The sequence below is a fragment of the Lissotriton helveticus genome, chromosome 11, assembly GCF_964261635.1.
Source record: "Lissotriton helveticus chromosome 11, aLisHel1.1, whole genome shotgun sequence".
In the NCBI taxonomy this organism is placed as follows: Eukaryota; Metazoa; Chordata; class Amphibia; order Caudata; family Salamandridae; genus Lissotriton; species Lissotriton helveticus.
The window spans coordinates 70,463,039-70,477,865 of record NC_136072.1 but is presented as its reverse complement, the minus strand read 5'-3'; the positions used below and the strand labels follow the sequence as shown (position 1 = coordinate 70,477,865).

The 14,827-nt window shown below is 46.3% G+C and overlaps 1 protein-coding gene across 1 annotated transcript in view; it reads right to left on the bottom strand.

Moving 5' to 3' along the window:
* The window catches only part of FAM131A (family with sequence similarity 131 member A), a 459,445-nt gene that overhangs the window by 102,644 nt on the left and 341,974 nt on the right, over nt 1-14,827 (bottom strand). The window contains exon 3 of the mRNA XM_078668163.1: nt 111-204. Coding sequence (XP_078524289.1) covers nt 111-204 — 94 coding nt within the window. The remainder of the gene's footprint in view (nt 1-110; nt 205-14,827) is intronic.

The following is a 14,827-nucleotide window of genomic DNA, read 5'->3' as shown; positions in this document are numbered from 1 at the left end:
GGAATGGCGATTGGTGGTCTGGAAGGGGGTGGAGCAATGGGATTGGTGGTCTGTGGAGGGGGGAGGGGATTGGTAATTTGGGGAAGGGGTGAAGCAGAGGTCCAGCTCACCGTGCAGGGACGATCTGGCCAGCGCCGCGATCTCCTGGATGGTGAGAGCTCGACGCGATTTGGGCAACATTTCAATTGTGTCTTCAACATTTACCTGAAACGAGAGAAACAAGACAGGTATGATTGAACTCTACGTCGATAAAGCGTTAAAACGAATTTCAGTTTCAATGCATAGGACAGTGCGCGTTTCAAACATTAACTTTTATATCAAACGTCGGCATAAGTTTTTTGTTCATACATTTCTCCATTTTAAGAAAAAAAAACAAGAAAGGGGTTATTTGAATTCCTACATGTATTGCCTCTCGTTCCTATGGTACTGGGGCATAGCCAGGGTCGCTGGACTGATGTGGCCGGGGTTGACTACCTTATGCAACAGTTAACTAAATTATGCGGCAAGAAAAGGCAAATTATCCGGCATAATGCGACACATTTTGTGAATGTATGATGTTGTCATGTGTACACAGGTTAACTCTCTCTGAGCAAATGTTTCATTTTATTAGTATCAGTTTAACACCCAAATAAATACACAATAAGAAACAGAAAGAGGATCAGTCAACCTTTGCATAGGGACTTCCACACTGTGCGGCAACACGAGTCACTGCGTGATGTAGGTCACCAAATATCGGTCAGTAACGGCCGATTTCGGCCGTTACCGACCGGTATTTGGTAATTGAGATGTAGGGGGCCTATATTTTACAGAATCAGTAATTTTACCGATTCTGTAAAATACCGATTCTGTAAATTTACCGAATCGGTAAATCTATATGTAGGTGACACTGGAAACAGTGCCACAGGCCCCTAAGAATTCATTATTTACCATGTAATACTATTTCATGGTAAATACCAAATCCCTGTGTACATACACATCTGTGAATGTACACCTGTGCCATGTGGCACACAGACATGCCCTAAGGGCATGTCTGTGTGCCACATAGCACACAAGCCTGAATCAGGGGTGCAACAGGGTGTCAAAGTGACACCCTGTCCCCCTTGCAAATTCGGTATTTTTACCGAATCGGTAAATACCGATTCGGTAATTGACATTGATTAGGAATCAATGACAATTACCGAATCGGTAAATACCGATTCGGTAATTACCGAATCCTACAGATTCGGTAAAAAATACAGAATTTTTAACTACATCTCATTTACCGAATCTAGAATACCGAATCGGTAAAATTCGGTATTCTAGAGTCGGTAAATGAGAATTACCTACATCTAGCCCTAAGTGACATATGATGGATTCTGTGGCCACAAAATCGCATCATTCCAGAGGCCCTGGGCATAGTTGGCAGCTATAATATATATAGCGAGAATAAATTGAAGCCTCATTGATATTACGAATTCCAGCATCAAGTACTGTAGCCCTGGTATCTCTGTATATTACATTTGTTCGTCAATTACAAGACAGATAAGAAGTGTCGCATCCCATCACCCTTTCATCTGACATTAATCAAAGAATGCCCGTATGTTCTGTTGATGAACTCCCTGCCACACAGGCAGAGTAATCGAGCTCAGATTACTATGAGCCTGGCATTCCCTGTGCTGTGGCAGTGCACAGTTTGCATGTTGCATGCAGCAGCTTAGACACTGCACATGCCAAGCCCACTGCAACAGGGCAGATACTGCACATTACAAGTTCTTTACACATTCCATGCTCAATGCAACAGTGCAGCCACTGCACATTCCATGCTCTTTGCACATTCCATGCTCACTACAACAGTGCAGCTACTGCACATTCCATGCACTTTGCACATTCCATGCTCAGTGCAACAGTGCAGATACTGCACATTCCATGCACTTTTCACATTCCATGCTCAGTGCAACAGTGCAGACACTGCACATTCCATGTACACTGCACATTCCATGCTCAGTGCAACAGTGCAGACACTGCACATTCCATGCTCTTTGCACATTCCATGCTGACTACAACAGTGCAGATACTGCACATTCCATGCCCTTTGCACATTCCATGCTCACTGCAACAGTGCATATACTGCACATTCCATGCTCTTTGCACACTCCATGCTCACTGCAACAGTGCAGACACTTCAGATTCCAATCCCTGTTTACTTTAGGAGTGCAGACACTGCACATTCAATGCTCAGTGCAACAGTGCAGACACTGCACATTCCATGCTCTTTACACATTCCATGCTCAGTACAACAGTGCAGATACTGCACATTCCATGGTCTTTGCACACTCCGTGCTCACTGCAACAGTGCAGACACTTCCGATTTCTATCCCTGTTTACTTTAGGAGTGCAGACACTGCACATTCCATGCTCTTTGTACATTCCAAGCTTACTTCAACAGTGCAGACACTGCACAATTCATGCTCCTTGAACCTCCATGCTCACTACAACAGTGCAGACACTTCACATTCCAATCCCTGCTTACTTTAGGAGTGCAGACACTGCACATTCCAAGCATACTGCAAAAGTGCAGACACTGCACAGTCCAAGCTCACTGCAACTGTGCAGACACTTCACATTCCAATCCCTGCTTACTTTAGGAGCGCAGGCACTGCATATTCCAAGCTCACTGCAACAGTGCATACATTGCACATTCCATGCTCACTGCAGCAGCACAGATCAATCACATTCCAATCCCTGCTTACTCTAGGAGTGCCAGCACTGCACATTTCAAATCTACTGCAGCACTGCAAATCATTTGCATTCGAATCCTATTCCAGCAGTGCCGACCCTGCATCATTAAAATCCACTTCAGCACTGCACATCATTTGCATTCTAATCGTATTCCTGCAGTGCCGACACAGCACATTTCAAATCTACTGCAGCACTGCAAATCATTTGCATTCTAATCCTATTCCTGCAGTGCCAACACTGCACATTTCAAATCTACTGCAGCACTGCAAATCATTCGCATTCTAATCCTAGGCCAGCAGAGCAGACACTGCACATTCCAAATCTACTGCAGCACTGCAGATCATTTGCATTCTAACCTATTCCAGCAGTGCCAACACTGCACACTTCAAATCTACTGCAGCACTGCAAATCATTCACATTCCAACCTATTTTAGCAGTGCCAACACTGCACATTTAAAATCTACTGCAGCACTGCAAATCATTCGCATTCTAATCCTATTCCAGCAGTGCCAACACTGCACATTTCAAATCTACTGCAGCACTGCAAATCATTCGCATTCTAATCCTAGGCCAGCAGAGCAGACACTGCACATTCCAAATCTACTGCAGCACTGCAAATCATTCGCAATCTAATCCTATTCCAGCAGTGCCAACACTGCATATTTCAAATCTACTGCAGCACTGCAAATCATTCACATTCTAATCCAATTCCAGCAGTAACGACACAGCACATTTCAAACCTACTGCAGCACTGCAAATCATTCGCATTCTAATCCTAGGCCAGCAGAGCAGACACTGCACATTTCAAATCTACTGCAGATCATTTGCATTCTAACCTATTCCAGCAGTGCCAACACTGCACATTTCAAATCTACTGCAGCACTGCAAATCATTCGCATTCTAATCGTAGGCCAGCAGAGCAGACACCACACATTCCAAATCTACTGCAGCACTGCAGATCAATCACATTATAATCTTATTCCAGCAGTACAGACATTGCACATTCCAAATCTACTGCAGCACTGAAGATCATTTGCATTCTAATCCTATTCCAGCAGCGCACATTCCACATCTACAGCAGCACTGCGAACCTTTTGCATTCTAACCTATTCCAGCAGTGCAGACACTGCACATTCCAAATCTACTGCAGCACTGCAGATCATCTGCATTCTAACCTATTCCAGCAGTGCAGACACTGCACATTCCAAATCTACTGCAGCACTGCAAATCATCTGCATTCTAACCTATTCCAGCAGTGCAGACACTGCACATTCCAAATCTACTGCAGCACTGCAGATCATCTGCATTCTAACCTATTCCAGCAGTGCAGACACTGCACATTCCAAATCTACTGCAGCACTGCAGATCATTTGCATTCTAACCTATTCCAGCAGTGCAGACACTGCACATTCCAAATCTACTGCAGCACTGCAGATCAATCACATTATAATCTTATTCCAGCAGTACAGACATTGCACATTCCAAATCTACTGCAGCACTGAAGATCATTTGCATTCTAATCCTATTCCAGCAGCGCACATTCCACATCTACAGCAGCACTGCGAACCTTTTGCATTCTAACCTATTCCAGCAGTGCAGACACTGCACATTCCAAATCTACTGCAGCACTGCAGATCATCTGCATTCTAACCTATTCCAGCAGTGCAGACACTGCACATTCCAAATCTACTGCAGCACTGCAAATCATCTGCATTCTAACCTATTCCAGCAGTGCAGACACTGCACATTCCAAATCTACTGCAGCACTGCAGATCATCTGCATTCTAACCTATTCCAGCAGTGCAGACACTGCACATTCCAAATCTACTGCAGCACTGCAGATCAATCACATTATAATCTTATTCCAGCAGTGCAGACATTGCACATTCCAAATCTACTGCAGCACTGCAGATCATTTGCATTCTAATCCTATTCCAGCAGCGCACATTCCACATCTACAGCAGCACTGCGAACCTTTTGCATTCTAACCTATTCCAGCAGTGCAGACACTGCACATTCGAAATCTACTGCAGCACTGCAGATCATCTGCATTCTAACCTATTCCAGCAGTGCAGACACTGCACATTCCAAATCTACTGCAGCACTGCAGATCATCTGCATTCTAACCTATTCCAGCAGTGGAGACCCTGCACATTCCATATCTACTGCAGCACTGCAGATCATCTGCATTCTAACCTATTCCAGCAGTGCAGACACTGCACATTCCAAATCTACTGCAGCACTGCAGATCAATCACATTATAATCTTATTCCAGCAGTGCAGACATTGCACATTCCAAATCTACTGCAGCACTGAAGATCATTTGCATTCTAATCCTATTCCAGCAGCGCACATTCCACATCTACAGCAGCACTGCGAACCTTTTGCATTCTAACCTATTCCAGCAGTGCAGACACTGCACATTCCAAATCTACTGCAGCACTGCAGATCATCTGCATTCTAACCTATTCCAGCAGTGCAGACACTGCACATTCCAAATCTACTGCAGCACTGCAGATCATCTGCATTCTAACCTATTCCAGCAGTGCAGACACTGCACATTCCAAATCTACTGCAGCACTGCAGATCATCTGCATTCTAACCTATTCCAGCAGTGCAGACACTGCACATTCCAAATCTACTGCAGCACTGCAGATCATCTGCATTCTAACCTATTCCAGCAGTGCAGACACTGTACACACCACGCTCACTGCAGCAGTGGGGCTCAAGCACATTCCCTGCTTACTCTAGGAATGCACAGACTGCACAGTGCAAATCGAACTCAGCAGTGCACAGAAGGATGGCTCAAAAAGGACAATTAATGGAAACAATAAAGGCATTGGGACCTTAAAGCAGTGGCGTCATCAAGTGAGAAGGCAGGAGTCTGTGAATTATGTAGAGGAGGAGTCCAAGATTTATCCCATGTGCTGTGCATTTGTCCCAATAAAGATCTGGTAGAAGCTTGGCATTTTCTAAAAAAAACTATATGTTTTAGATATAATCTCTTAACTACTGGTGACCTAATTTTCTTATACCCCCCCCCCCCCAAAAAATGTATTACGTTTGGTACAATTTGTATACATTCTTAAAATCTTTTTTATCATAATTTTAAAAAGAAAGTATGTATATGGTCTGTAATATTTTTGTAAAATTTATTGGTTTTGTATTCAACTTAAATTGTTGATCTCTGAAGAGGTCTAAATCTGTAAAACTGAATTTAATTGAATTGTGGCATCATCATCTCTGGTACTGAAGTGCATTCCTTTGTAGATCAATGTGCACATGTGAGCAGGAATAGTTCCTCCCTCACAAAGCAAAGAGCCAGTGGGGTAAGTGGGCTGACTCAAAGCTCACTGCTGTATGGTGCGTGGGTGGAAGTGAAACAGGATTGACAGGTGAACTGACCAATGACTGAAGAGGGCAAACCCAAAGCCCCTCTAACCATGCAGAGATGCATGTCTTTTTTGTTTATGATTTTTTTTTAATTACATGTTGCTGATTAAAAAGCTAAACCTGTGTCTATGTCAGACCTAAAAAGCGCCAATTAACCACATCGCTGCGGCGGCTATTCCGCCGCAGCGCTAAGGGGGTGGGGGTGCCGCGCGGCTGGCGCATGCTGGTGACGGAACCGCTCCGTCACCAGCTGCGGTTGAGCTGTGCTCATGACGGAGCGGTTCCGTCATGGCCCCGCCCGCTTAATAGAACGCGCCGCGCAGGCGCGTCGGGCGGGCCATGACGGAACCGCTCCGTCATCAGCACAGCGCCACCGCGGCTGATGACGGAGCGGTCCCGTCATCAGCACAGATACGGTTAAAAGCTACAATCAGGCGGAACAATCTCTGAATGACTCAATACTCCAGTCTATGAAGATGCCCATGACACAGTCAAATGTAGGGGGTTATGGGTAAACAGTAATAAAAGAAAACTGTAGTTTACGGAACATAAAAATACTGAAATTCCTGACTGTTCCTTTTAACACAGCAGCCTCTGGAGTTCCCACCCATGCACCAAAACAGAGACCACGTCATCACTTTACTATGATCCTACTACTTGGTAAACAACATGCAAACGTAGAACTTGCCGATATTACTAGAGCAGAACACAAAGGGTTACTTTTATTTTTTGGGGCACAGTCTAAGAAAAGCTTTTTGCCAAAAAATCTAGAAAACCCATTAATATCCAGACCAGGTTTTTCTTGAGCCCTGGGTCGAAAGTACGACTTTCATTTTTGCCGCTCTGAGGGGAGCCCAGGGAATGTAGGTTTGTGTTTTTTCTTTAAATGTACTAAGGGACGGAGTCAGCTCCAACAAGACAGTGTATTTGACCCCACAACCTCATTTGCATTGACATGATAGGCATCCTCTTATGCATACAGCCTAAGCTCTGCTGTTGGCAGAAGTCTGTCTATTATGTCCATGCAGGGGCGGGCCAAAGACAGATGGCGTATAGAGACGTCACAGAAGAAAGATCTTAAGTTCAATGGGCCAGAAATAAAATACCTCATATGCAGATAACCTGAGCGTTCTTACACCCCTACAATAAGAGCTTCTACACAACCTAAGCCTGGTGGGAAGTAAATATATAACCTGCCCTTGGAACTACATTTTAAAAGAATAGTACAAATATAGTTTTCTATATAAAATCAACGACCAACCAAAACAGATTAAAGGTGCAGACATCGAGACCTAGCCTGTGGCCAGAACCTGTGGCCAACTCCCCCCCAAAGGCGGCTAGCCTCACGCTGCCCCAGGGCCTTCAGTTGTGCGGTGGAGGTGGCTAGCCACAAGGACTGGCCCTGGGGATCTCTTTCACAGGGCCTTTTTTTTTTAAAGGGGAGGGGGGACCACGTGGCCCCTTCCATGAGCCTTATTAGGCCATGGATCCCTCATCCCCCAAGGCCATCTTTTTTTTAAATAAAAGGGGGCCTACACAGTCCTCTTCCCCAAGCATATTATGGCCCTGGGGGCCCATCTCCCAGGGCCTATATGTTCGTATTCGTCTCAGGGACACCATCCCTCAAGGCCCGCAACAATAAAGGTGGGTACCCATTCTGCCCACCCAGGTCACCCACCATTTACTCGGGGCAATGGGGGGCCACACAGCCTTAGCTGCATGGTGCAAGAGCCGGCCTTGCTCCCCTCCCCTCCCCCACAGAGAGCAACTATTTATGCTGTTACCACCGGGCAAGAGCAATATCTTGATCTGTTTCCCTGACCGAAAGCAGCTCGGAGGGGGCGTGTGCACCACCTCCGCTTAAAATACAAATATAAATATAACTTGTGCCCTAGGGGATGGGGTCCCAGATGATGAAAACGGCCTGGGAGGGAGAGCCATGTGCCCCCAATCCCCCTAAAAAATATGTTGGGCGTAGTGTGGAGGATACGCAAGTTCCCCTCTCCAAAAGAAAACCTTATCCCCCCTGGCCTTGGACCACCCCGGGGGGTTAAATATGTTGCTGTAGATTCGCGGATCATCCGCAAATTTGTGGCAAAAGTAAAATTAAAATAAAACATTTTTGACCCCAGGGATAGGGGGTCAGGGTATCTCTACAATGAATGCCCCCTTATGTCTTTTTTAACCTTTTTTTAGGCCTTGGTCTGAGTCCCAAGTCCTAAGATGGCTGCCACCACTTCCTGGTTCAGATGGTGCCAGCCAATCGGATCTCACATTACAATATATTGTCTCTCCATGGATCCTCGGAGGTGTGAAATATATATTTTATTTAACCTTCAATTTCTCCAAAACTGCTAAATGGATTTACACCCAAACACAAAAAAGCACTCTTTCTGGACCAGGATCTAGCTTTCTGTCAAGTTTGCTGTAAATCCTTTCAGCGGTTTGGGCTGTCGCGGTTTCTAAAATTCCAATGGAAAAATGAATGGGGAAAATGCGTATTGGGACCCCCCTTTTTCTAGGCCCAAGCTTGACGGATCACAACGAAACTTTCCATTCGTAAACTCGGCAAAAAGTAGCACTTTTTTGGAACGTTTCATGGAGATGTGTCACACGGGGCTAAAGTTATTAGCAACACAAAAAATGCATTTCCTATGGAACCAGCAGGTGACCGCACCAGCCTGAGGTCCATCGATGTGTTGCATTCCAACCTGGAACCGATCTCGGCCAAAATAGAAACTGGCTTACGAGCCGTGGAATTAAAAACAGCAGGCTTATCGAACCATCTGGGGTAGGTGGAGCAGGTGTCCACAGGGTCGTCTGCTGTGACGACAAGGCTTGAAGGCCATGAACAACCCAGTAAAGCAGCCTCGGCTGATGGTGAAATGTTAGGACAATGCCGTGAGTGCTTTGGAGAAGTTAGAACAACGCTTTGAGTTGCTGAATAATTCAAGGCGAGGCACTCAGCACTGAATCCTAGGGATACCAAAATCTGTGACTGTGGATACCTTTGGGGAGATTTACAATAAAATGCCGGAACATGGTGTTATGCCAAAATTGGTAAACCCGCGCTCCGACATTTTTAAAATGCAGGGATGTACTGTATATACAAAAATACGGAGCACCTCAGCATTTCCCCTAGCTACCTTGTGCCAGCGCAGGCACGCTTGCGCCATGTTGCAATGGTGCCTGTGCTGCAGGGGCGATTGTTTATGTGCAGGAAGGTACCCCTTCCTTCACATAAACAATCTTTATATGTGATTTGCTGTTTCTGTGTATGCTGCATGAAAAGAGCAAAAACGAGGAGAAATTAATAATTTCTCCTCGTATCGCCATCCTAAGACCAGGTTTTACCTGGTCTTAGTTTTGGCGCTGCCCATCCTTGTAAATATGCGGCAGTGTCAAAAAGCAATGAGTGTTGCGGAGGAACGACCACTGCAACAGCCTTTGCGCGCCCCTTTCATGCTAAGTGAAGCACGAAAAGGTGCCTTATTTACAATGCGGCATTAAGCTACGTTTAGTGATCCTGAGATGGGCGTACCCAGGAACAGGAAGGATCAAGAGAGGACGTGGTGAGGTAAGGGGGGCTAAGGCAGGGTTTTAAGGGGTTCAGGGTAGATTTTAGAGGTTGGGGTAGTTTTAGGGCCAAGGGTGGGGTCATGGTACTTTATTGGGCTCGGGGGGGGAGCGGGTCAGGGTAGTTGTTAGGGTTTACGGTGGAATCGGGGTAGTTTTTAGGGGGCCATGGGGGTCAGGTTAGTTGTAAGGGCTCAGGGTAACTTTAGGGTATTTTGTAGCGGTCGGGGGGCAGGGTAAATGTTGGGGCTTAGGGCTGGTGGCATTGGGTATGATCGTTACCACACATCCCTATACCAGTCCTGCGTTTATCACAAAATCTCGTGGTAAAGCCATGCGTGGTAAAGGAATGCGTTGTTCATACGCATTTGTGGTTTAGGCAGCGTAGTTGAGGCACACATGGCTTAGTCATGGGCGCCTCTGTTATGCACTACATGTGATGTATCCGAGTGTGAGAGAATAGATGCTGTTGCACATGCACCTACTTACCTACTCCATGGTGGAGAGCATCAAACAGAGAGCCGGCTGTTGATGTGCATCAGCTGGCTTCGTTATGGTGAACAGTGGCGTAGCTAGCCCTATAGGCGCCCGTGGCTGTTTCTGCATTTGTCGCCTCGCGACAGCCGCAGTGAAGAGCGGGGGGCGCTAGTGAGCATTTTCTCCATTTGCCGCCCGCAGCAAATGCATTGAGGTGCGGGGCGGTGTTGCTGTTGCCGCCCTGAGACAGCAGGTGATAGCGGGGAAAGGCCGCCTCCCAAAAACTTGTGTCGTCCGGGGCAGACCGCACCCCACGCACCTACCTAGCTACGCCACTGAGGGTGAATGGAGTCCACTTGAACAACAATGGGAGCCAACCCTTTGGGGGCACTGTTGTGCCACGAAGGGGGCACCATTTGGCGTCTACCCAGAAGCTCGACACAAGCAGATCTTTGGAGGTCCACACACACCACAATGAAACTGGAGTAAATGCGTGGAATGGTTTCTTTGCGAGCACACGACTAAGTCGACCAGACAACCACTAGCGAAAGGTTCTCCTAGCGCATCAACGCCTCGTCAGGGGTAGCAAGCACTACAACAGTGCAATTACAGTTCAATTCCATTTCTGTGCATAAATCACTTTTCACCCTCGCATCTCTAGCTAGGAAGAATCCATGGAACCGTCGCTGTGGTTGGAATGGCGGAAAAGACAGGTATAGTGATTTCAACATCTGAGCAAACAAGCACAGATAACTGTCCAGAGGAAGGAGACTGGCCTAGGAAAAGGGGAAGAGATGAAGAGTGCCAAAATACCCCCATACAATTTGCTTCACAACATGTCTTGTTCATTTCCCAGTTGCAAGGACTTTCAAACATGATACCCCTATATGTCAAGGAATAACCTAGAAATGCGTACAAGGATATATGAATAAAAAGCATTGCATTATGATTACAGTTAGAATCAGATGTGTGTTACTTAAGGATTTTTTTATTCTTATAACTTTAGGCCCCTGAATTTACCCAAAGAGTGAAAAATGTATGCTTGATACAGTCTAAATTTGTCAGCCAAGTTTGCCGTTCATCTGTGAGGGTGAGTGTGAGGGACGTTGAGCCAAATTTTTGGCTCAACGTGGCGAAGAATAGACATTTCTCGGCCGCGGCCCGTGCAGGTAAGAGTGGTGAGAGGCAGTGCTTTAAGTGGGCCGGGTCTGTCTGGGTCTGAGCACCAAGGAGCCTGGAAACGGGTCTCTATCAGGCTCTATTTTCGGGCCTCGCAGAGGTAGTCAGTTTTCTTTTTTTTTCTCTTGGACTATTGTTACACACGTACTTAAGCAAATCAAGCTAATGCGCTCTCGGTACCCCTGGCAACCCCACACCAGCTCGATCAGAGGCGCAACTAGAGTGCCCACAACTCCTTGTGAGTGTGCTTTCATCGCACCATTGTGTCGATCAATGGTAACTCAAGTGGGATCATTTAGCAGTTTAAACCACTTCATGCGAGAAACTGCCTACATTTTGAGATCTGTTCTTGACTTCTGATCATGGGAAACTTGCTCGTGAAAGTCCAGTCAAACAAAAGTTAGACGTGAAATAATACAAACGTGTTTGCACAGAAGGAAATTTTATGTGACCGCATCATAACGAGGATGTGACAGCCCTATTTTGCGAGTGTGAGAACAGGAGGCTGATTTCGATCGCTGCGACGCTGGCCTGCAGCATCGCCCAGTTGTTTGGAACACCACAAGCCTCTCGCTTGTTTACCGGCAGTGTTAAAGCCACAGAGGGGCCTATTCAGTGTCCTGGCGACAAGCACCCACTGGCATACCCACGGGGCGATGAAGGGGAGGAGAGAGCATTTGCACAAAACGACCGTGGACACAGTAGTAGGAAGTGCGGTGATGCAGGGGCTTTAAGAAGGGGTGAAAAAACGACAAAGAATCATTAACATGCAAATGGTCTTTTAAAGACCTGTGAAGTACTCAGGTGCGGCTGTGTGTGTGCCCGGGAAGCTGTCTCAGCCTGGGCTGCCACACGCGACGAGGGGTTGGGGGGGGGGTCTCTGAGGAGTCCTAGAGCTGACTGCTTGTTCGAGCAGGGGGAACTGCTACACTAGTTATCTTTATTTAGACCACGCCCCTACTTAGATAGGCCACACCTCTCCAAGGTTTGCCCCGCCCCGTTTAGAGCACCCCCAGGTTTTTTTCCCCCACTTAAAGCCCTGGTGAGAGGGATTTTGACGCACGATGACAAGGGAAAATGAAATAAATAACTAATTTTGCCTCGTCATCGTCCGTCGAAATCCCCACCCAACCCATCCCCACTGGTCTTAGCAGCACGGGCCGCGGCTGACAATTCTACGCCTGGTAAAGACAATTACCAAGGGGTGAGGTATTTTCCGCGGTGTGGTAAATATCTCATATTCTGAGTTTTCAAGAAAAAATGAGACATAGCATGCAGATTCGGGACCTCACACACAGAATTGTGCATGGTTCACTTTTAAGATAATTATTACACAACTCCTTACACTGTACAAACAAGGATTGGAATTTATCCCTGACCTTGTAATCACAGCCTTAGTGGAAAAATATAAAAACACAAGTTCCCTTCCAAAACTACATGAGACTCAATTTCAAAGTGTAGCTCAGAAACAACTCAGATCTACCACGCACCCCAAGTGGGCATCAAACCTTGAGTTTTATTACAGAGTGATTCTCCTGGGTGGATTGCTATATTTAAGATAAATGTAAATCACATCCTTTCCAGATCTGAATGTTAACTTTAATATATGCATCTGTAAGTATTTTAAGTGAGTAAGTTAGGTGATGCGCTTGGCAAAAATCCCTTATTTTGCATATTTTAGCAGTACACAGCTGAGCTAATGAGGCTTTCTGGGAGAACAGACGCACAGACCTGACACTGTCATATGTCATAAAGTCTGGAAACAAACCACACACCATCTCACGGGCACATTCAAAAGAAAATTGCACAATGTAGGACTTTGTGAGGCCGCACTGTTGTTGGGCGTGATATCATAAGCACACAATAGACGGGGAAAACTGTGACATCAATGCTACACATTTTGAAAGTTTGTGTCTGTTTCTGACTTTAACCCCTTCACTGCGGCGGCTATTCCGCCGCAGTGCTAAGAGGGCGGGGCGGCAGCGCGGCGGGCGCATGCTGGTGACGGAACCGCTCCGGCACCAGCCGCGGTTGCGCTGTGCTCATGACGGAGTGGTTCCGTCACGGCCCCGCACGCTCAATGGAATGCTCAGCGTAGGCGCGGAATCCGCGCTGCGCAGGCGTGCCGAGCGGGCCGTGACGGAACCGCTCCGTCATCAGCACAGCGCGACCGCAGCTGATGATGGAGCGGTCCCTTCACCAGCATGGTAGGGGTTAAACACCTTCAAAATGCTCTTTTTGAAAAATGGCCAGCAAATGTCATTCATCTCGTTGTCCCACCCTCCTCTGGATGGTTCTACTTTCCCCGCCCACTCAACCATCAACTCTTGCTTTGTGCAGGAAAAGGACCCTTGATGGTTGCTTTCAGCCATCAGTGGGCGAACCACCCTACCCATGGGCATGGGGATGACTGTTCACCAAGAAGCAAATGTAGCAAAATCTGACCTTTTTTTTTTTTGAAGAAAGGAAAAATTTGCTCTACAATTTGCTTCCACCATTTACAAACAAAACAAACATTGGCAAGGCAAAGCAAGTACATCTGATGTTGGCTGCCAGTCTTTCGGATTTGTCAATGTTGTTTTGTTTAACCATGCTTTTTGTAAAACTATGGGGCACATTAGCAAGGAGTAGCGATATTTATCGCAAAACGCGCTTAGCGCGTTAATTTTTATTGCTGCCTATCGCTGGATATGTTAGCGGAGAAAACATGCTATCAGCAACGTTTTTCTCCATTGTGCTAAAATAACCAACTATAGTGGCGAAATGCGTGAATATCGCTGGAAATCCAGCGATATTCATGCATTAACGCAAATGGGGACTTAACCTGACAATCCACCTCCCACTGGATAAACAGGTAAGTCATGTTTATAGCAGCAGTTAGATTATAGCGATAATCACGCTTAGCGTGATATTTTCTTATTGCTTCGCCTGCCTTGCTAATAGGGGATAGCTGTGTTAGCGACTGCTTTCAGTTGCTAACAGTTTGGGTACGCCCTCTTTGCATGTCATTAGCGATAAATATCGCTGACATGCAAAGCGGGCCCCAAACCTCGCCTGAAAGCTGTCGCTTTAGCAAAAAGTGCCGCTAAAGCGGCGATATGGCCCTTGCTAAAACGCCCCTATGTTTTTCTTTAAAGCTGCTGTGCACTCAACAATAAAAAAAAACTTTAAATAAATATTGGCTAACAGCAAAATCATTTTATAGTCTCCAAAAGCACGCATGTCCGTAGTAGAACCTGGACCTTGAGGAAATTACTTAGTGTATATGTGTGGTGTAAGGTATGCTCCTGGTGAGTGGGTAAAATGCAATCACCCACAGCATGGCGGAGGTGGGCTGCCCACTGCCCCTTGCGGTATCATGCAGTGGGCGGAAGAAAACTGTGAATGACACAATAACAGACCAACAGTTGAAAGGGGTTGGGTGAAAACCCCTATAGGTAAGGATAGTATACATACAACTTAGGTATATCCAAAAGGTATTGGC